A 20,280-nucleotide genomic window follows, 5' to 3' on the forward strand; every position below is an offset into this window, starting at 1 on the left:
AAAAAATAAAAATAAAGTAACAGCTTCATGGCACTACACTTCACATTACCACACCATTCACACGTTTAAAACGTACAATTCACTGGTTTTTAGAAGATTTACAGGGTTGTGTGACTATTGACACAGTAAATTTTAGAACATTTTTTTTCATTCCCAGAGAAACTCTCTACTCATTAGCAGTCACTCCCTGTTTTCCCTTAAAACTTCCCCACCTTCCTGCCCTTGATAGCTCTATAGATTTACTTATGCTGGACATTTTGTGTAAATGGAATCCTACAATATGTGGTCCTTTGTATCTGACTTCTTTTACCTAGGGTGATGTGTTAGTCTAATTCGGACTCCTATAGCAAAACACCATAAACATCAGAAATTTATTTTTCACATTTCTGCAGGCTGGAAGTCCAAGATCAAGGCACCGGCAGATGCAGTGTCTGGTGAGGGCCCACTTCCTGGTTCATCTGCTGTGTCCTCACGTGGCAGAAAGAGAGTCAGGGAGCTCTCTTGAGTCTCTTTTCTATATAAGGGCACTGCCCCCATCTGTGAAGGCTTTGCCCCTCATAACCTAATCACCTCCCAAAGCCATCTCCTAATACCGTAACCTTGGGGGTTAGGTTTTAACATAGAAATTGGGGTGGGGAGACACAAACAATCAGACCATAGCAGGTAATATTTTTGGAGTTCATCCATATTGCCACATTTATGAGTATTTCATTTATTTTTATTGACAAATAATATTCCATTGTATGGCTGTGCCATATTTTTTCATACATTTATCATTCGATGGCATTTGGATTATTTTTACTTTTTGGCTGTCGTGGATAATACTGCTCCAGACATTCATGTACAAGTTTTTGTGTAGAGGTATGTTCTCAAGCTCCTTGACAGTGGGGTTGGGGGTCACGTGGTAACTCTGTTTAACCTTTGAGGAACTACCAGGCTGACTTCTGAAGTGGTTGCACCATTTTACATTCCCCCAGCAGTGTGTTAGGGTCCCAGTTTCTCCAGGTGGCTTTCATTTTTGAAGGATATTTTTGTTGGATACAGAATTCTAGGCAGATAGTTTTTTTTTCTGTACTTTAAAGATTTTGATCCACTGTCTTTTGGCTTGCATTGTTTCTGATATTAATTAAGAGGGTTTTAAAAATCTTTGTTCCCTATATAGTGTCTCTCCCACGCGCCCTCCCCCTGCCATTGCTTTAAAGATTTTTTTATTTCTGATTCACATTAATCAGATTACCATGTGCTCTGTGTGTGTGTGTGTGTGTGTGTGTGTGTGTGTGTGTGTGTGTGCGTGCGTGTCTTGCTGGATTTCACGGAGTTCACTGAGTGTCTGGAATCTATTGTTCCTTTAAAGAGTATTGAATTTTTCTGTTTTGTTAGTAAAGTTACTTGTGGATCAGTTTGATCCTTCGGAGGCCTGTGTTCAAGCTTCATTAGGTCAAGTGTAGTATAGCCTTAATTTGGGGGCTGAGTTAGCCCTACTTCCAAGGCGGGACCCTTTTCATGTCCCTGTTAATGCCGAAGGTGTTCCACAGAGTCTCTCTGCTGTAGCCTGTCAGAACCAGGGCACCTCCCAGCCCCATGTGAGTCTGGGAACGTCAGGCTTTCAGCTTCCTTGTTCTTTATTGGCCGGGTTAACCAGGAGACACTATTTCTTCTTTGGAGAGATGTTATTTTGTACTCCCATACGTTTGAATTTGGTTGTTACATGTGATACTTGCAGTGGGTTTGTTGGAAGACGCTGATTTTTTCTTTTCCAGCTTGTAAATACCACTCCTGAACTATGACTTGCGATGTCTCAGATTCAGTGTCATCCTGAGTATGGGTTGATATTTCTTCAACTCCTGGTGATCATTCTTCTTTTTTGCAGGTGGTCCAACATGACCCGTGTCGCGGCGGAGCTGGATATTGGAACAGCCTCTTCCGTTTCAAACACCTGGCTACAGGGCATTACTTAGCAGCAGAGGTAAGTGGCAGCACCCACGGTTTTCTCTTTCAAGGCTGATGCACTCAACCACCTTTTTCTCACTGTCCTGTAGCCAGTGGGTAGCTAAAGGCTTAGGGAAATGGTCACCTGCTTTTCCTCTTGTTTTTCTGTTTCCTTCTGCCTCTTTTCCCTGGAAAGAAAGAGGCAAAAATAATAACCACAGTTTAGCACTTGACAGGGGTTCTGATCAAGATATGGGGGGAAGGTAGTTTAGAAAATAATGCCAACCTACCTGGCTCTGTGGCATGATGGACAGCGCATTCGACTTCCAGACGGAAATAATGCCAGTAATGCCAATTTTAGGACTTTCTTTCTGTTTTGCTCTTTTGTACTTCCCTCCCCACATCTTATCTGCCAGCCCCACTGCTAACATGAGTGACTGGGTCTCGGCTGCAGCGGAAACATGGTATGTAACGTCGGAAGCATGGAAGCATCAAGACGTGTGCAGTTAGACAATTTTATAAAGAAATCTGACCACTCAGAACATGAGGGAAATAGACAAGGACTTATCTTTTACTTGTAGGAATGTCAAAAATCACAGAAATTAACTTGACCTTAAATGTCTGAAGGGTTTTTGAGGACAGGAAAGACAGTACTGAAGGATAGGAGGAATTTTAATTTTTGTATCAAATTAAAGAGCCATCCTACTATGTGACAGATGCTGAGTTTTACTCTGATCTGCTGGAAGACGTATGATACATTTCATGTCAGATTCTAGTCGTACATCAAAAGACCCTTCCTGTTGTCGGGCACCACTGGTGAGACCACTCAGGGATTTCCAAGGTGGCACGTGGGCGTCCGACCGCTTCTGCGGCGGACCTGAGGAATGCTGAAATCTAAATGTGTTCATCCCCGGGGTGCCTGATATGTGTATGAACTGATGATTTTGAAATGTTTAAGAACTGAAGATCAAGTCTAAGTTTAGATTTAAGATGGAGCCATGGGGAATTATGGATCCAACTAATCATCTGTGAAAAATGTTGATTTATGTGGTTTGCTAAAGACTAATGGTGATTGCATTATCTGTTATGTTTTGAGGCTAATGCAGCTCTTGCTGGAGATCTAAAAATTTTTTTAACTAAAAATAAGCAGGATTATCATTGACTGTGTATTGATCTTGTATTTATCTCAGACTTTTAACTGTTGCTTTGCTGGTGAATTCATTGTGTTTCCCTGTCTACACTTGAGAGACGTCTGTTGGTGACTGGTAGACTGTTCCATGTGTGTTGTACCCATGTGACGTGTGTCATTGTTGTGGCATGCAGGTTTCATGAACAGAAGGAAGGGACAAGTTCTTAGCTGTTCAAGGATGTTTGCAGGCCTGGAAGTCTCCTCCATGTGGGGCCCAGTCCTTAACAAAGCAATGGATGTTTTAATTTCCTAATGATTCTTTTTCATCAGGTAGACCCTGACTTTGAGGAAGAATGCCTGGAGTTTCAGCCCTCAGTAAGTATGGGCAAGAGCCTTCCTGTCTTCGTCTGGTAGGGTGAGGCCAAATGATCTGGATCCCCATTTAAGAAACTGTCACTGTGGCCATTGAGTGCTGGGGAAGGAGAAACCCGCTGCCTTAAAAGAGGGTCATGTTCTTTGCTTCCCTTGAGGGGGATCATATTCCTTCGTGTACTGATTGGTGCAAGGGACTGTTGGTCATGGTGCTGTTTCTGTGTGCCTGGTCAAGGGGTCTCTGCCTCTGAGTTGGAAAAGTTTGCAGTATCACTTGGAATACTCCTAGCTTGGAGACAGTGACGGCCCATGTCAAAGTTGGCCTTTTACAAGCACTCATCTTATTGCTGTTGACCTCAATCTGTGACTCACTCATATTTTCCAAGGAATAACCGTGTGAGGTGGGTAGTGTCATTGAGACTGTGCAGGTAACACAGGAGGTGTGGTACATCTGGCATCTGATTAGACACTCAACTGTCTAACATCTTTTCTGTCCTTGCTTTCTGCAAAGTCAGAAATAGGCTTTTGTGTACAATGTGGTTTGGAATTTTAATGCCAAATGGATTTTTCCGTGGAGACCCTGTTGCCAAGTTGTGCTGCTGTGTAGGCACTTGGGGTTCGTGTCCACCGGCACGGGTTGAGGAAGGCGGTGGTTGTGTTACGTGGAAATGGTGGGTATAAGTAAAACAGTTTTCTTGTGGAGTGCCTGATTCTGGTCTAGGATAAAAAACAAACCCAACAAAGCAAAAAACCAAGTAGATATTGCTCTGTTTGACATGTGTGTCCGTCCGTGTGATGATCTCAGTAGTGGATATGGTAGGCAGTACTGAGGATATTTTTTTTTCCCTTTTCTTTTTTTTTTAGTTAAATTTTGAAAAGATGAGAAGGACTTTAACGTAGGCACATTAATGAAGGGGGTTGGAGTGGAAAGAATTCAAAACGTCATTGTCCTTGGGAAGTGGTGTGAATTCTGCAGTCACAGTCACCCTTCCAGTTATGTTTGGGAAGAATGTTAGCTTCGAAGGAGACTCAGGGGAGTTAGAGCTGAGGGCTGCTGGTTTGTGGACTTGCTGGGGAGCTTCTCCTCCCCTTTCTGCCCCTTGGTGAAGCACCTGAGGCTCACCTTCCTTCTTTACCCTCACTTTGGGAGTCCGTTTTGAAAGGTTTCATTCCACGATTGGAAAACACTGATCTGGTCCAGCTTTCTGTCGGTGCACAGGGAGTTTCTGTCAACTCTCTGGTAAAACCACTCTGCACGGTATTCATGGAGCTGTTTGAACACTTGCATCGGCAGGGGCGTCATGTTTCCTAAAGCAGTTCTTGTCCTCGCACCTTCTTTATTTCAAGAGAAGGGACTGCCTTTGTGTGACTTGTATCCAGTGGTCTCCGTGTTGCCGTCTAAGGTAACACAGATTGAGCAAGCCCTGGCTTCTTTAGTGACAGCTGGTGTCTGAGTGCATCTTGTGCTCTGGGGGCTATGGGGCTGCTCTCCTGGCCTCTTGATGTGTGAGGGAAGACTGGTGTTTGCAGTGTAGGAGGAAGAGCAGAGTGATGAAAAGCGGGATGGAGGAGCAAGATGGACCTGCGTTTAAATATCAGACCTACCACTTATGAGCTGTGTGACCTTGGGCAAGTTACTTTCCCTCTCTGAGCCTCAATTCCTTCGTCTGTATAAATGGCATTTTTTAAATCGCCCAAGATCAGGCAGATCTAGACTGCATCGGTCTGGCTACTCCCCTATGGCCCGGGCTGTGGTCTGCATGTGGAGGGGAGATGTGTGTTATTATTGAGAGACTCCTGTGCCCTTCCCCCTCTTCTTGGCTGGGGAACTTGGCTGGCAAACCTAGAGTTGCTCATGCGTGGGAGAGGGAGCACCTCATTCTACCCCGCTCACTGGTTTCCCTGAGACTGGCACCCAGTGCCTATGGTGTTTGCCTTGGACCTCGTTCAGCTCTGTTGTGCTTGCCCTTCTAAATTCAGCACCCTCAGGCCACTTGCTTGGTGCCAGAGGGAGAAAAAGGACAACCCGAGGCTCACTCTCCTGCGGGCTCTTGCGCATCTGCCTTTCTTCCCACTAGGTGGCAAACGCCGACTGCGCCCTGAAAGCGCGTGAGGACGCGGTTTCTCAGTCACTCTCCGGATACGGTGGACTTAATGCGATTGTAATTTTCCTCTGGACTCCCCGCAGGTCTCTGCTGTTTAACTGCCAGCCTGTGGCCGAGCCCTGTGTCTCAGACCATGATCGGGTCGGAGTTTATTCTGAAAGTACTATGGGGAGCACTTTGCCAGGCAGTCAGGAGAGAGCAAACGTTCAAAGTTCTTTTCCAAACTGAGGGTGTAGGGGTGTCCTGTCGCTCTCTACTTAACTCTTATTTTCGCCTAACTAGAGTAAAGGGTCTCGGGTTTGTTTAGGTAGAGGTACGAGTTATTAGAGGAGAAAGCATGGAGCAAGGAAGAGACAGAGGGTTGGGGGTATTAAAAGAACTATTTTGTGTATATATATTTTTGAATTTACAGACAGAAGTTGCGGCCGCTGCTGAGTGGACAGAGCAGACTACGGCTGTGCTCCTCCCTCTGATGCCCCGTGGAGTTAGATCTCTCAGGCTGTCCCCTTTGCCTTTGCTTTCATTTGCTTTTCTTGATTCTTTTGTGTTCCTGGTGACGTCTCCCTCCTCCCTGTTTGGAAAGGAGGCAGGACTTTGGCCTGAGAAAAGCAAGCCAGTGACAAAGAAACTGGTTTCCCAGTAGATGCAGGTGGATGCTGTCGCCCTGCAAGCACGGCAGGCTTTGCGAATAGTCCCACATAGAGCTGCAGCGCCGAGACAGCTGGCAGAGCCTCTCAGAGCCAGCGCCTAGTCTAAGCCGCTCCTCAAATCCCCTCAGGCAGATGGCCCTTGGAGCCTAGGGTGTGCTTTTCCGGTTGCCTAGGAAAGCTTTCCTCACCGTGCACCAGCTTTCTCTCAGATTTTCTTCAGTCTCTGCCAAACCCCTGATGCAGCTGGAGAGGCCCTTCTTGTCCGAGTTGTCATCAGCCGCCTTCCCGATTAATTATGGACATTTTTTCCAGGGGTAGGCTGACTTCTCAAATAATTTATTTTTTGGCCACGCTGAGATCTCTGCTTACGAACCCTTGTATACAAGTTTCTTTTATTTTTTTCTCCTGGGAAGTAGCTGTATGTATCATATTGTCAGCAGACGATTATCACCATAGATTAACACAACTACCCATGACCAAATCTGCGGGATATGTTTCCTCAACGTGCATCCCCTCTCCCACAACTCTGCAGATGGGTGTGGCTCTGCGGAGTCCTTTATCACCCAGAACTCTTTCCGTGGGTATTGATTGCTGTTAATGCCACACTGGTGAAACATTTTTATTGCAACACGAGGCAGAGGGTAAAGATCCTTGGCGCACATGGCCAGTTATCATCTAGGACTGCTCTGAAACTGTGGTCCTTTTCCTGCCAGCTGTTGACACTCAGTAGCGTTTCTTCTCTGTTCCTGTGGATTGTGGAGTAACTGCAGTGAGTGAAGAGGTTTGGCGTGCAGAATTCTTGATTTGATGACTTTTCCTTCTCAGGTGGACCCTGATCAGGATGCGTCTCGAAGTAGGTTACGAAATGCCCAAGAAAAGATGGTGTACTCCCTGGTCTCTGTGCCTGAAGGCAATGACATCTCCTCCATTTTTGAGCTAGACCCCACCACTCTCCGTGGAGGTGACAGCCTTGTCCCAAGGTATGATTTTTAAAATTGCTTATCCCAAGAGAAATCAGGGCCAGTACATGCAGCCTGACCATGGCTTATATGATTTGAGACAGGGGCATAGAGCTTTTTAAAAGCTTCCATTCTCATTGACTTACTCCTTATTTCCTAGCTAGCTTTTAGGTCTGTAGAACCCAATTGCATTTCAGTTTAAGTAATTGTTTCCATATGTTGTATTTTCTGTTCTGGAAGTTATTTAATGAATTTTTCTTAGGATCCCAGAAGACGGGAATGACATTTATATAATATGCTAAATGTTTTAGTTTGTTAGGAAAAGAACAGAAGCATGTCATTTGAAATATCACATTGTTCCATCAGAAGATGCTTCCTGGCATACTCTTGGCAAAGGGGGAGTGAGGTGCTGCTTGGCCATATTCCCCAATGGGTTGGAAGAGATCCCCGTGATCCTGCGGGAAGGGAAAGTTTAAGTTTCTGGGTGACCGGTTTGGAGACCCCCTGCTTCTATATTCCGGTTATTACCGTTTTTTTCTTGGCAAATTTTCTTTGTGGGGAGTTGTCCCCAGACTGATTCAAAAATCAGAAGCAAGAAAATCTACTTGTAATCACCCAGGAAAAAGTGTCTGGCATGGTTGACTAGTGTGTTCACTTATGATCTTGGATTGGGTCTTTGCTGTCTTTGCTTGGAATGAATTTTTATTTGTTCTTGCCCTTTGCCACCAACCTCAGAGCCAGAAGAGAACAGGGTATCATATTCATTGATCCTGTGGAATCATAAAAAACCTTAGGTGTAATATACTCATTTCTCTTCATCTTAAAGTTGTGTTAAATTTTGCTCCTTTAAAGATCAGAAAGTCTAGTGTTAGATGTATGAATATCCATAAAATGTTATGAGCAAAGGCATTTTTGTAATAGTCACAGTTAAAAGAATCTTTCAGAACCAAAATGAAAGGAATAATGGCAAATCCTGGATATGCTAAAGAAGATTATAAAATTGTAGTATGCGTAAACTGTGCACATCAAGTGAACATTGGGAGAGCATCCAGCTCTGTGGCCCTTTTTTAATTGTCCCGATACCATGGCTTTTGAGTTAAGGACTGGGAATGCGTCTTTGGAGAATCAATAGACTACCCTGTTGTGTCTTAAATGAAATTCAACGTAGAACTCTATAGAATGTAATCATCCAATTAAAAGCTAAGCTCCAAGCGTTGGTTATACTTTGAAAAGATGGAAATGAATCTAAGTCACTCAGAATAAAAAAATGCAAATCTCCTTGTCAAATATCTTGTTCATGTTGTTTAACTTCCATTCACTCTAGTCAAGCAAATATCACTATGGTTGCTGTCTCCTGGCCTAACTTACAATGTTCAAAACAGTTATAATGGGGAAAAAAGGGGATCTACTGAAGAGGTGTGACTGATTGATTTTGTTGCCCTTTCTCGTGAGCATGGTACACCATTGTTCTAAATTCTTTTTAGTGCAAAAACTTGCATTCTCTTTTCTCTGCCCCTGTCCCACCAACGTTTAAAGTTCCAGCTCAAGTTTTCTGTAACAGAAAACTTTGATGACTCTCTTTGGGTCTTCCTTGACTATCTCCCAAGGTAGTGCGCTTCTTTGCTGTGCATCCTGTGATATTTACGATTGCCTTGTGTGCACTTACCTGGTCTCACTCCTGGGATGGTAGGTTTTTTAAGCGTGAGAATTATGTCATTATTTCTACTAGTTCTTCAGAAGACAAGCAAAATTGAAAAATATTGTATAAATGATTCACACTCACTGTAAAAAGAAACAGCAACAATGTTTTAAAACCTCATGGAGAACAAAGAAGCAAGTAAAAATCACATACAATTCAACGATTCAGAAGTAACTACTGGTAGCATTTTGGTTTATGTATTTTCAGAAAGGTCTCTGAGTATACAGAGATGACTAATTTATTATGAATGGGATCATATACTATTTTTTAAAGATTTTTTTACTGAATATTTTCTATATATTTCCAAGTAAATGAGTCTTAATTATCATCATTTTGAATAACTGTAGTATTCTATTGTATGCACTATAATTAGCTAGACCATTATTGAGGCATTGGATTGTTTACAGGTTTTTACTATTATAAATAATTTCTTGTTGAACATCTTTGTGCCTCATTTTGTACCTGTGCTGTCATCTCTTAAGGAAAAAATCCAGAAATGGGATTGCTAGCTGAAACAATAGACACATTTTACATGTTATGTATTTTACATGTTACATACAAAGTGCCAGACTCCTTTCCATGGTTTTAGCTGATTGCACTCTCACCAGCAGTGCACAGGAGAACTTATTTCTCCAAGTTTTTGTTGATAATGGGTTTTATCACTTGAGATCTTTGGAATCTAATACAATAAAATGATATGTTGTTTTAATTTGTGTAAATTGTATATAAGGTTGAATGCTGCCATGTTTATTGGCCATTTGTATTTCATTATTAAATTACTGATCCATGGCCTTGTCCAATTTTCATTTCCAATATTCATGTTTTTCTTATTGATTTTTTTAAGAGCGCTTTATAATATGTGTGGATTAGTAACCTTTTTATGCTGGAGGTTTTTGTTGTTGTTTTTAAAGGCTGGAGTGCACTGGTGCTGGTATAGCTCACTGTAACCTTGAACTCCTGGGCTTAAGTGATCCTCCTGCCTCAGCCTCCCGAGTAGCTGGGACTACAGGTGTGCACCACCATATCCGACTAATTTAAAAATTTTTGTAGACTGGGGTCTCACTACATTGCCCAGGCTGGTCTCGAACTCCTGGCCTCAAGCGATCCTCCTGTGTCAGCCTCCCAAAGTGCTGGGATTATAGGCGTGAGTCACCATGCCTGGCCTAGGGTTTTTCTTTCAACTTTGTTCATGACTATGTTTTTTTTTTTTTTTGCTGTACAGGTGATATAAACTTTAAACGACTTAATAAGATTTATTCATCTTTTACTTTTAAAATTTAGGAATCTTATAGTTCTTCATGGGATCTGTTAAAAAATAAAATAAAATTTTAGGAATCTTATATTTTGTTACGTGGTTCAAAAGTCTTTTCCTACCACAACATTAGTAAATATTTACTTGTTTTTCCCAGGTGAAATTCTGCGATTTCACTTTTTTGTTTTATTGATCCATATAAATTTTCAGTCATTGCTTTATTATCTCTCACGATAAGCTCAGTAAGTACTTTGTGTTGCTCTGTCTCATGGTCAGTCTGTGCCGTGATGCTCATTTACAGGGTATGATCTTATATTTAGAAGTATAGCCTTAGAGTCATTATGAATCATTTTCTAGTGTGAGTTCATCAGAAGGGAACTTGAACCAGAACCATTTGTTTCTAAGTCATATTGTCCAGTGTATGCAGTGGGAGGAAAACCATTTTGGCATTCCTTTCTATTTTGACAAAATAAATTCTAGGCCTGTGACTATAGAGTAAACCTAAATATTCCTGTCCCTAAGACCCTTCGTTTTTTCCCTTTAGGAACTCCTATGTTCGACTCAGACACCTGTGTACTAATACCTGGGTTCACAGCACAAATATTCCTATTGACAAGGAAGAAGAAAAACCGGTGATGCTGAAAGTAAGTCCCAGAACTTGGCCGCCTCTCCTTGGTCTCATGTTCCCTAGTGAAAGGGCTCCTTGGAAGACGGGCGGGGAACATGGAGCTGTGAAGTTCTTGCTGCTTTGGCAAGAGCGTGGTCATGCCAGACTTGAATGCGACGAAAAAATTCTCTCCAGGAGACCTGGGTGAAGCAAGCCCAGGGCTTTTGAAATAACCAGAGCCTTTTATTTTGTTCCATGGCTTCTGCCCTAGTGGTTGAGCAATTGTCAGGATTTCATGACTGTCTGAAGAATGCTTTTGGCTGGGGGAATGTTTGCTTGTGCCCTGAGGTATATTGAACGTCTCGTTGATTTTCCCCAGTCTTTATTATTTATTTCTCTGTGTATTGCAATATACACTTTTAGTTCTTGAAAGTTCTCTCAGCCCCTTTACTTTCTCTCCCCACTTTTCCTTCCCCACTGTCTCCAGGTGCGTAGAGCATAATTATACACACGTGGGGGGGGTTTCTTTTAAAAAATGGAAGCACACTCAAACAGAACTTCTGTTGTGGCATTGAGAAAGATTATGGGATTTTTTTCCTTCTACTTTTATGAACACTTTCAGGTTTATAAAAAGTTGGAAGAATGGTGTCTACCCTTATAATAATCCCCACTTAGAGTCAATAATTACCATTTGCCATATTTGCCTTTTTCTCCGTGTATTTATACGCAGGCATCTTCTTTAATTACAAGAACAGTACATGTTCCCTGTAACGAAGTTGCAAAATGATAATAGCATCCCCTTTCCTGCCTCACTGGTTCCCATAATACCAATTTCCAGAGATGACAATTGTTAACCATTTGGAGTATGTCCTTCCACATGTTTTCCTGTGTCATTTTAACTGCAAGATAGATAGATCCACGTTTTTTGGATTGCCCAATATCCCGTAAACATAGCTTTTGATTAATGTCTTACCCTCTCCATCTGAGAGACTGTCTCATAAAGGCCACTTGGAATTTCAGATTGGCACCTCCCCCGTGAAGGAAGATAAGGAAGCCTTTGCCATAGTTCCAGTTTCTCCTGCTGAAGTTCGCGACCTGGACTTTGCCAATGATGCCAGCAAGGTGCTGGGCTCCATTGCTGGGAAGCTGGAGAAGGGTACCATCACCCAGAATGAAAGAAGGTGAGCACCCCGCAAGCCCAGCACGGCCGTCCTCCACCACTGTGGCTTCCTGGCAGCCCTCGTGGAGTGGGAGAATGGTGACTCTGAACAGCTGAGTGTGAGGGTAGCCTGCCTTAGCATTTATGTGGCTTCAGTAATTTTCCCAAAGTAGTACTTTTGCACTCAATTTTTGAGAGTCTCTAAAGTTGTAAAGATCTCTTTCTCTCTCTCTGTCTCTGTCTCATACTTGGTCTCTGGAACCATGTTACTAAATGTCATGAGATGAGGTTACTCTGAGATAAAATTTGATGGCTGGTATGTAGTGAAGGCGATCGTCCTTTTGTGGACAATAATGTGTTTTCTGCATTTCACTCTTTTTGGTACTTGGCCTTGGTTGTCAGTTTCGAGGAAATTGGAAGGAATGGGTCTGGTCCTGTTTAACTGGTTTGTCAGTCCAGAAGGCTCCCAAGGTGAAGCTTTCAGCCTATCGAACATTGAACACTTCTGTCTCTAATAGCTTTGTTCCTCCTAAGGTCTGTAACCAAGCTGCTGGAAGATTTGGTTTACTTTGTCACTGGGGGAACTAATTCTGGCCAAGACGTGCTTGAAGTGGTCTTTTCCAAACCCAACAGAGAACGGCAGAAACTGATGAGAGAGCAGAATATTCTCAAGCAGGTCAGTGAGACAGATGTGGGGGAGTTAGCTTTATAAGATATCAGTGGGATCACTGCTCTTATGGAGGGATGTTGGGGATTCTCACCTGGAAGACTTGATCAACTGAAGGTTTAATAGATTTTATTTTTTAGAGTAGTTTTAAGTTCCAGCAAAATTGGAAAGTACAGAGAGGCCCATATGCCCCCCATCCCCACACACACGCAGCCTCCCCCACTATCAAATTCGTGCATCAGGGTGGTCTGTTGGTTACGGTTGATGAACCTTCATTAACCCATCATCCCAAAGTCCATAGTTCACATCGGGGTTCACTCTTGGTGGTGTGTGTTCTGTGGGTTTGGACAAGTGTATAGTGACGTGTACCCCCATTATAGTATCAATGAGCACAATAGTTTCACCACCCTAAAATCCCTGTGCTCTGCCTATTCATCCCTCCCGCACAATAACCCTTCTAGACCATTAATTTTTTCACTGTCTCCATGATTTGGCCTTTTACAGAATGTGATAGAATTGGAATCATACAGTATGTGGCCTTTTCAGATTGACTGCTTCACATAGTGATATGCATCGAAGGTTCCTTCATGTCTTTACGTGGCTCGATAGCACAGTTTGATTTTTTTTTTTTGGAGATAGTCTCATTCTGTCACCCAGGCTAACGTGCAGTGGCGTCATCAGAGCTCACTGCAACCTCTAACTCCTGAGCTCAGGTGATCTTCCTGCCTCAGCCTCCTGAGTAGTTGGTAATACTGGCACACGCCACCATGCCCAGCTAATTTTTTTTCTATTTTTTGTAGAGACAGGGTCTTGCTCTTGCTCGGGCTGGTCTTGAACTCCTGACCTCAAGAAATCCTCCCATGCCAGCCTCCCAGAGTGCTGGGATTACAGGCATGAGCCACTGTGCCTGGCCTGTTTGATTTTTACCATACTTGTCGAATATAAATCATGTGAGGATTTACCTGTTAGGAACCTCAAGTAGCAGTCAGTTGACAACTTAATTTTCCTCAAAAATATATAAAGTGCAATGTGTCCTTAAGGTTATTTTTTTATGTTTGGGAGATTTAAAGTATTTGATAAACTTGGAAGGCTTATATAGGCTCTTACAGCGCACCCTATAAATCACCGCAAAATCTTTCCATAAAGAATGAGTAGTGGTTTACTAGAAATACATAGATGGTATTATTTGATATAAATGTAAATAAACTGCTGTAAAGACAAATTGCAGGCAGGAAAGTGCCAAATCCAGGTTAGGCGAAGTGCACAGAGATGCATATCTTTCTGTAAACCTACTGAGATTGACCCACAAGCTTGGTGTGGAAATTTCTGGCCACCAAAGCTAAAAGAGAAACGTGTTAGTGCAAGTCTCACAATTCTCCTTAGGAACATGGGATTTGAGAATCCTTTCTTCTTTTGCTCTGTGATATAGACAAAATTTATTAACAATCCATCATGTTTCAACAAGGATTTCAAGTCCAAGAATAAATTATGTGCAGCTGTTTCATGCCATGACTCCCAAGTCAGACCTCTGGCTTGATGCCCAATTCTACAATAGCAATTCCTCGAGGGGCCAAAATAATGGATTCGGTGGCAGGAGTTTTCACTGATGATGCGCGTCAGGCTCGTTACCCCATTTTTCATCCTTATAACACCCTTGTGATACAGGTGTTGTTCTTTCCATTTTACTGGTGAGAAAACGGAAGTTTTCTTTGACTGTGATCTGTGCTGCTAGGAAGGAATAAGGTGTGATTTTAACCTAGAATCTGCTGACTCCAGAGTGTGTGCTCTTAACCATTTTCCTCTAAGCACCACACTGTCAGGTATGTCAGGACTGGTTGGGTCCAGACAGATTCAGTTCATGAACATCAGTCTGAGTTGATGGACTGAATAGTTTTCAGGTTATTGATGTGTTTGGAGAGAGAAACTTTCCCCCATGGTCCAGCCACCATCGAGGTGGTATTATTTCCAGACGGAGGGTTAGCCTTGGAAGCACTAAATGATGCCAGGTTTTACTCATTATTTTCACAAACAGATCTTCAAGCTGTTACAGGCCCCATTCACAGACTGCGGCGACGGCCCGATGCTCCGGCTGGAGGAGCTCGGGGACCAGCGGCATGCTCCCTTCAGACACATCTGCCGGCTCTGCTACAGGGTGCTGAGGCACTCGCAGCAAGACTACAGGAAGAACCAGGTTGGGATTAAGGATTGATGGGACGAGACTGTCAGTTTTCTCCCTGAGTTTATACACTTTCCTCGTGAATTTTAAGTGTCGAGTGTATATTTATATAAGGGATAGAGAATAGTTAAGGGTCGTTTGCACTTGGAAAGGAAACACAGATTGTTTGCAAGCCCAGGAAGAATATTATTACAGAATCCTTAAGAAAGGGGCCAGAGAATTCTCCTTCTGCAGCCACCTTTCCATGAGATTTCTGTTTTCGAGTTGGCGGCACATTTGTAGTATTTTTAATGGCATATTCCCTTAAGGCTTAGGGGTGAAATGATCCAATGTGTTTATATTACGGACACAGTGGAATCTCTCCTTCCTGTCCCCTTTTCTATCCTCCATCTTTGCTAGGAGCATTCTCTTTATTTTAGTTCTGGCTTATGTTTTATGATATTCTAAGTCATTATCTATAGATACGTGTATGTTATACATAGATATACTTATTATACATAGTATATGTATATACTTATATAAATGTATGTGTTGTTTTTCTCCCATGAAATGAATGTTCTACCCTCTTCAGGGCTCCAAACAACTGTAAGATCTAAGGAAACCCAAGAACTGTGTTGCTGCATCAGTGGTTCTCAGTTGGGGTAGTTTTGTTCCCCAGCGACATTTGACAATATCTGGAGACCCTTTCGAGTGTTCTAACTTGGGGGTGCTCCCGGCCTCTAGTGGATAAAGACAGGGGATACTCTTAAACACCTAACAATGCACAGGACATCCCTCACAACAGAGGCTTGTCCTGCCCAAAATATCAGTAGTGCTGAGACTGGGAAAACCTACACTATGTGAAGTCCTGTACACCAGTGGTCCCCAACCTTTCTGGCACCAGGGACCATTTTCATGGAAGACAATTTTTCCATGGACCAGGGGATGGGGCGGGGGGAGTGGTTTTGGGATGATTCAAGCGCATTAGATTTATTGTACACTTTATTTCTATTATTATTACACTGTAATATATAATGAAATAATGATACAACTCACCATAGGTTGGGGACTCCTGCTGTAGACATACACAAGGATGCTTGTTATAACCTTGACTCCAGTCTCTTTATGTTAATTATCCATGCCTTGTGGTGCAAGAGGCTTTTGTTTTTAAGGTTTCATCTGCCTCTGTAACTGGTCTTTAAATCTATACTTTGTAGTTAAAGGTTTTTGTTATGTCATCAGAAAGGTAGTATTGACCTTAAGTAATGCTTTAGAAATTTAACCTTGTTAGCAAGCTGTGTTTACTTCAGTGTATTGATATTAAACATGCCCAGATAGTGCCAGAGGGATTTTATACTACTCCTCTCCTCCCTCTTCAGATGAAGGTATATCAGGGTCTGTAGGGTGTGCCGGGACATTTTGCTTGTACAAGAGGAAACTAAATCAGTCTCTCTTGCTGTTTTTGGACTGGACATATCTGCTTACTTGAGTACGGACCCTGTGTCAGTTGGCGGATGATGAATTCCCAAACACACGTCCTTACTGAGTATAGGCTGGAAACATGGCCTGTGTCCACCAGGTTAATCCTGAATAGTTTCCAGGATTTAGGAATTAATGGGAAAAATTTAAGCAAGTTTCAAGGGCCACTTGAACTTTGAGCAAGCCGTCTATCTTGGGCAGGGACAGAGCTTTGAACAGAAACAAGCAACTGTTCATAAGAGATTTCCTCGAGTTCACAGATATTTCTGTGGAATGTGATGTCTGTTCCCAAAAGAGAGAAGCCAAAGTTGTATTCATATTTTCCATGAACATAATTGATTATCTTAGGTATTCCTGACTGTCTTGTGCTACCCACTGACTTTTAAAAAGGTATTTTTACCCCAGATAAAACAAAATGGGGTAGCATTGTTCCAAATTCCAGGTAGCCTTACCCTGTGTTTATTTAGCAGCACAGAGCAATGGAGCACAGTGAAGTCCTCCTGAATTAGTAATAAGTTCAGAGGTAAAAAAACAGCCTTTGACCTTTAAAAAAAAAATAAGTCGCTAGATTAAAATTTATACTGTACACTTAATAAAATATCCGTATGTAAACACAGGATGTTTTGCTTAATTACATTTGTATGGCAGGTTTAGTAAGATAAAGGATGTGAGGGAGTTTGCAGGTATTGGCCCAGGGTAGAAAGTTGTAGAAAGATGCTCCGCTCTGCTGTCATTACCCTATGAGTGGTCATTCTCACCAGGGAATGTTGCTGCGTTGCCTATTTTAAACTTAACCATATTGCCTTTTCTCCTTCCTGCTGACCTCTCTTTTCTCTCCCTAAAAGGAGTATATAGCCAAGCAGTTTGGCTTCATGCAGAAGCAGATCGGCTATGACGTGCTGGCCGAGGACACTATCACTGCCCTGCTCCACAATAATCGGAAACTCCTGGAAAAACACATCACTGCAGCAGAGATTGACACGTTTGTCAGTCTGGTGCGAAAGAACAGGGAGCCCAGGTGGGCTGGGAGTGGGGTCCCTGGGGCGAGATGGTGGCGGTGGTGGGGTGTCTATGCATTTAAGAGGCAGGAACTTAGCTGGTGCTTTTTACTAGCCTTCTTTTCCTCAGGCTGCTAGTGACAGGTTTGGATTAGTTAGGTATCGGGAGGCTCTTTTGATACCTAACAAGTAGGCAAGACCATGGCATCGGAGTTATTGGAATAAGTTGGGGGTGAGGGCTGGGAGGTGAAATCCTAGCTTTAATGTGTACCAGCCAGTGACCTTGGCTTTTTTCCTGAGCTTTAATCTCCTCATCTGCTAAATGGGTAGTTAGGAAAGTTAAATGAGAATAAGTGCGTGTAAGGTGCCTGGCCCTTAGCACATGCACAATAGGAGACAATGTTCCTTGGCTATTCATTCACTTTTTAACATCCGCTGATTCTCAGTTAAAACGTGTGCCACTGCCTCCCTCCCCTGCCCGGCAAATTAAATTACAACAGCAAGAATCTTTTGCAAACTGAGTTGTTCCTTGAGTGTTGTTGTTCACGTGACTGAATTCTGTCCGTTCTGTCTCATTCACTCAGATCTTCCGCTCTTCACCCCTCCCCGCCTCCTCCCCTTCTCTTCTCCTTCTAATTGAGACTCACACTGTTTCAGGGGGAGTGGAAGCAGTTTACTGTGTGGGTGTCACGAATAGTCACACTGGAGATGAAACCATTTAGGGTTGCTGTAAAAATGCCTACTACCACCGGTAAAAATAGCCAGCGTTTTCCGGAGCCCGCTCATGTGCCAGGGAGTGAGCCGAGGAGGCATTTCCATGAGTTCTCTCGTTTGCTACTCAGGACAGCCCTCCAAAGTGACACCTTATCCTCCTCTCTGGATGAGAAAACCAAAGCACAGTGAGGTTAAGTCATTTCCCCAAACGACGTCCGTGTCAGAGCCGGGCTTCCCACCAGGCAGGCGAATGTCAGGGCCTCGCCCCTCACAGCTCTGGCTCCCATGTCCTTGCTGGTCCTTCGTTGTGTGAACTGCTTTCTCGTCGTGTTCCTTCTCACTCCTTCCTCACCTCTTCCTTGACCACAGCCGTGGCCATCTTCCTCCTCGGCTGCTTTCTTCTTCTCTCTGGCATCTGGGTTTCTCGTGGTGCCGTAGACACCGGCGCCAAAACCTAAAGTGTCACTGAGTTCTGTTCAAGGGATGTTGGACGTGTCCCCCAGAGGAAGAGTCAGGCTCCAAGAACCAAGCCTTTGCTCTGTCTACAGAAACGTTTTGCTCTGTTTCTATTTCTGGATAGATTCTTAGATTACCTCTCCGACCTCTGTGTCTCCATGAACAAATCGATTCCAGTGACCCAGGAACTGATATGCAAAGCGGTGCTGAATCCCACCAACGCCGACATCCTGATTGAGACCAAGTGAGTGGGGTCTGGGGTTTGAGATGAAGACAAGGAAGGGGTGAGATGGAAAATGTGTGGGTCAGTGGATGTTTGTGCTCGTGAGTAATAAAACCTAGCCCCTTGGCTTCTTGAGTTGGTCTGAAGTCAGGGTGGCTGGCATTTGATCTTCCTTTTAGAAAAGTCTTGGTTTAAAGAATTATTGTTTGTTTTTGTGTGGTCTCCTCTGCACAATGATGTCACTTACTCTGCATACAGGTCTAAAAGTCATGTAAACTCACCAGGGAGCATTTTTACACGTTTAATTTTAAGAGTTTAAGATTCTTTAAGTGTGATCATCAATTTAAAAATCCAGAGGGCATAATTCATATTCACTGTTAATATTAAGTGAGTGTTGGGAAGAGTTTTAAGTTATCACTGTCGAAAAGGTGTTTATTGGTCCACAGGAGTTTTGGTAATTCATTTCTGGCAAAGGAGCAGTTTTCCTGGTAGTAACATGGAGAGTGTTTATAAAAAATGCTAAATGATGCCCTAAGCTAGTGATGTTTTTTTCCTCATGCATAACTCAGTGTTGGGCTTGGGCTAATGCGGGGTTTCTCAACCTTGGCATTTTGACATTTTGGGCAGGATAATTCTTTGTGGTGGGGACTGTCCTGTGCGTTGTAGGATGTTTAGCAGTGTCCCCGCCTCTACCCACTAGATGCCAGCAGTACCCCTCCCTTTCTGTTGTGACAACCAAAGATGTCTCCAGACATTGCCCAGTGTCCACTGGGGACAAAATCACCCCAGCTGAGAACCGCTGGGTTACAGTGTATGAAGAAGTTAATGTTAGGCTCTTTGTGGCTCTGCCCGTGGGAAAGATTCAAAACCAGGTGGCTTTCTGTGTGTCTTTATGCTGAAAACGAAGCTAGCGATTTCAAAAATAATGACTTTTCCCTCCTCTTATTTTCTAGGTTGGTTCTTTCTCGTTTTGAATTTGAAGGCGTTTCTACAGGAGAGAATGCTCTGGAGGCAGGGGAAGATGAGGAAGAGGTGTGGCTGTTCTGGAGGGACAGCAACAAAGAGATTCGCAGTAAGAGTGTGCGGGAACTGGCGCAGGACGCTAAAGAAGGGCAGAAGGAAGACCGAGATGTTCTCAGCTACTACAGGTGAACAGGAGATGTGCAGGGCTTGGGTTGGGTGCCCCAAAGGGCGGCACTTAGGAATGAATTGCTTATTTGTTGTTTACACAGGAATCACATGGTGCCCTAGGGTAGGATTGTCAGCAAAAAGCCAGATGGGTATTTCAGAAGTTTAGAGGGTGAGATTTCAGCGATCCTTAGTCAGTGGACATCAGGGTGTGGCTGGGTCACAAGGAGGATGGGTGCTTACATCAGCCCCTACTGGCAGTTCATCCGTGAGCAGCATGGCACAGAGATGTGGCAGTAGGTGGGGGGCAGGCTGCGAGGGCAGGCTGCCTGGGTTCAAATCCATTTTTTCACATGTATAGGAGTTGAAGAGTGACTTACATCATATAAGATCCTAAGAATATTATAGAATTTCTAATTAGCCTCAATACGGGTGGTATCTTTAGCATTTCCTATATGGTTTTTATTCTTATTTATTTAGCGACAGGGTCTCGCTGTGTCGTCCAGGCTAGAGTGCAGTGGTGCAGTCATAGCTCACTCTAACCCTGAACTCCTGGGCTCAAGTGATACTCCTGCCTCAGCCTCCCGAGTGGCAGGGAC

The 20,280-nt window shown here is 43.4% G+C and overlaps 1 protein-coding gene across 3 annotated transcripts in view; it reads left to right on the plus strand.

Moving 5' to 3' along the window:
- The window catches only part of ITPR1 (inositol 1,4,5-trisphosphate receptor, type 1), a 304,534-nt gene that overhangs the window by 120,014 nt on the left and 164,240 nt on the right, over positions 1 to 20,280 (plus strand). For 2 of the 3 annotated variants that reach the window (XM_012647253.1, XM_012647261.1), the window contains exons 9-17: positions 1,871 to 1,966; positions 7,011 to 7,165; positions 10,640 to 10,739; positions 11,723 to 11,883; positions 12,396 to 12,537; positions 14,561 to 14,719; positions 17,008 to 17,180; positions 18,455 to 18,574; positions 19,507 to 19,701. In XM_012647253.1, the coding sequence (XP_012502707.1) occupies positions 1,871 to 1,966; positions 7,011 to 7,165; positions 10,640 to 10,739; positions 11,723 to 11,883; positions 12,396 to 12,537; positions 14,561 to 14,719; positions 17,008 to 17,180; positions 18,455 to 18,574; positions 19,507 to 19,701 (1,301 nt within the window). Of the gene's footprint in view, positions 1 to 1,870; positions 1,967 to 3,388; positions 3,434 to 7,010; positions 7,166 to 10,639; positions 10,740 to 11,722; positions 11,884 to 12,395; positions 12,538 to 14,560; positions 14,720 to 17,007; positions 17,181 to 18,454; positions 18,575 to 19,506; positions 19,702 to 20,280 lie in introns of all 3 variants that reach the window. The other variant, XM_012647244.1, reaches the window with a different exon arrangement.

The sequence above is a fragment of the Propithecus coquereli genome, unplaced genomic scaffold, assembly GCF_000956105.1.
Source record: "Propithecus coquereli isolate 6110/MARCELLA unplaced genomic scaffold, Pcoq_1.0 Scaffold107, whole genome shotgun sequence".
NCBI lineage: Eukaryota > Metazoa > Chordata > Mammalia > Primates > Indriidae > Propithecus > Propithecus coquereli.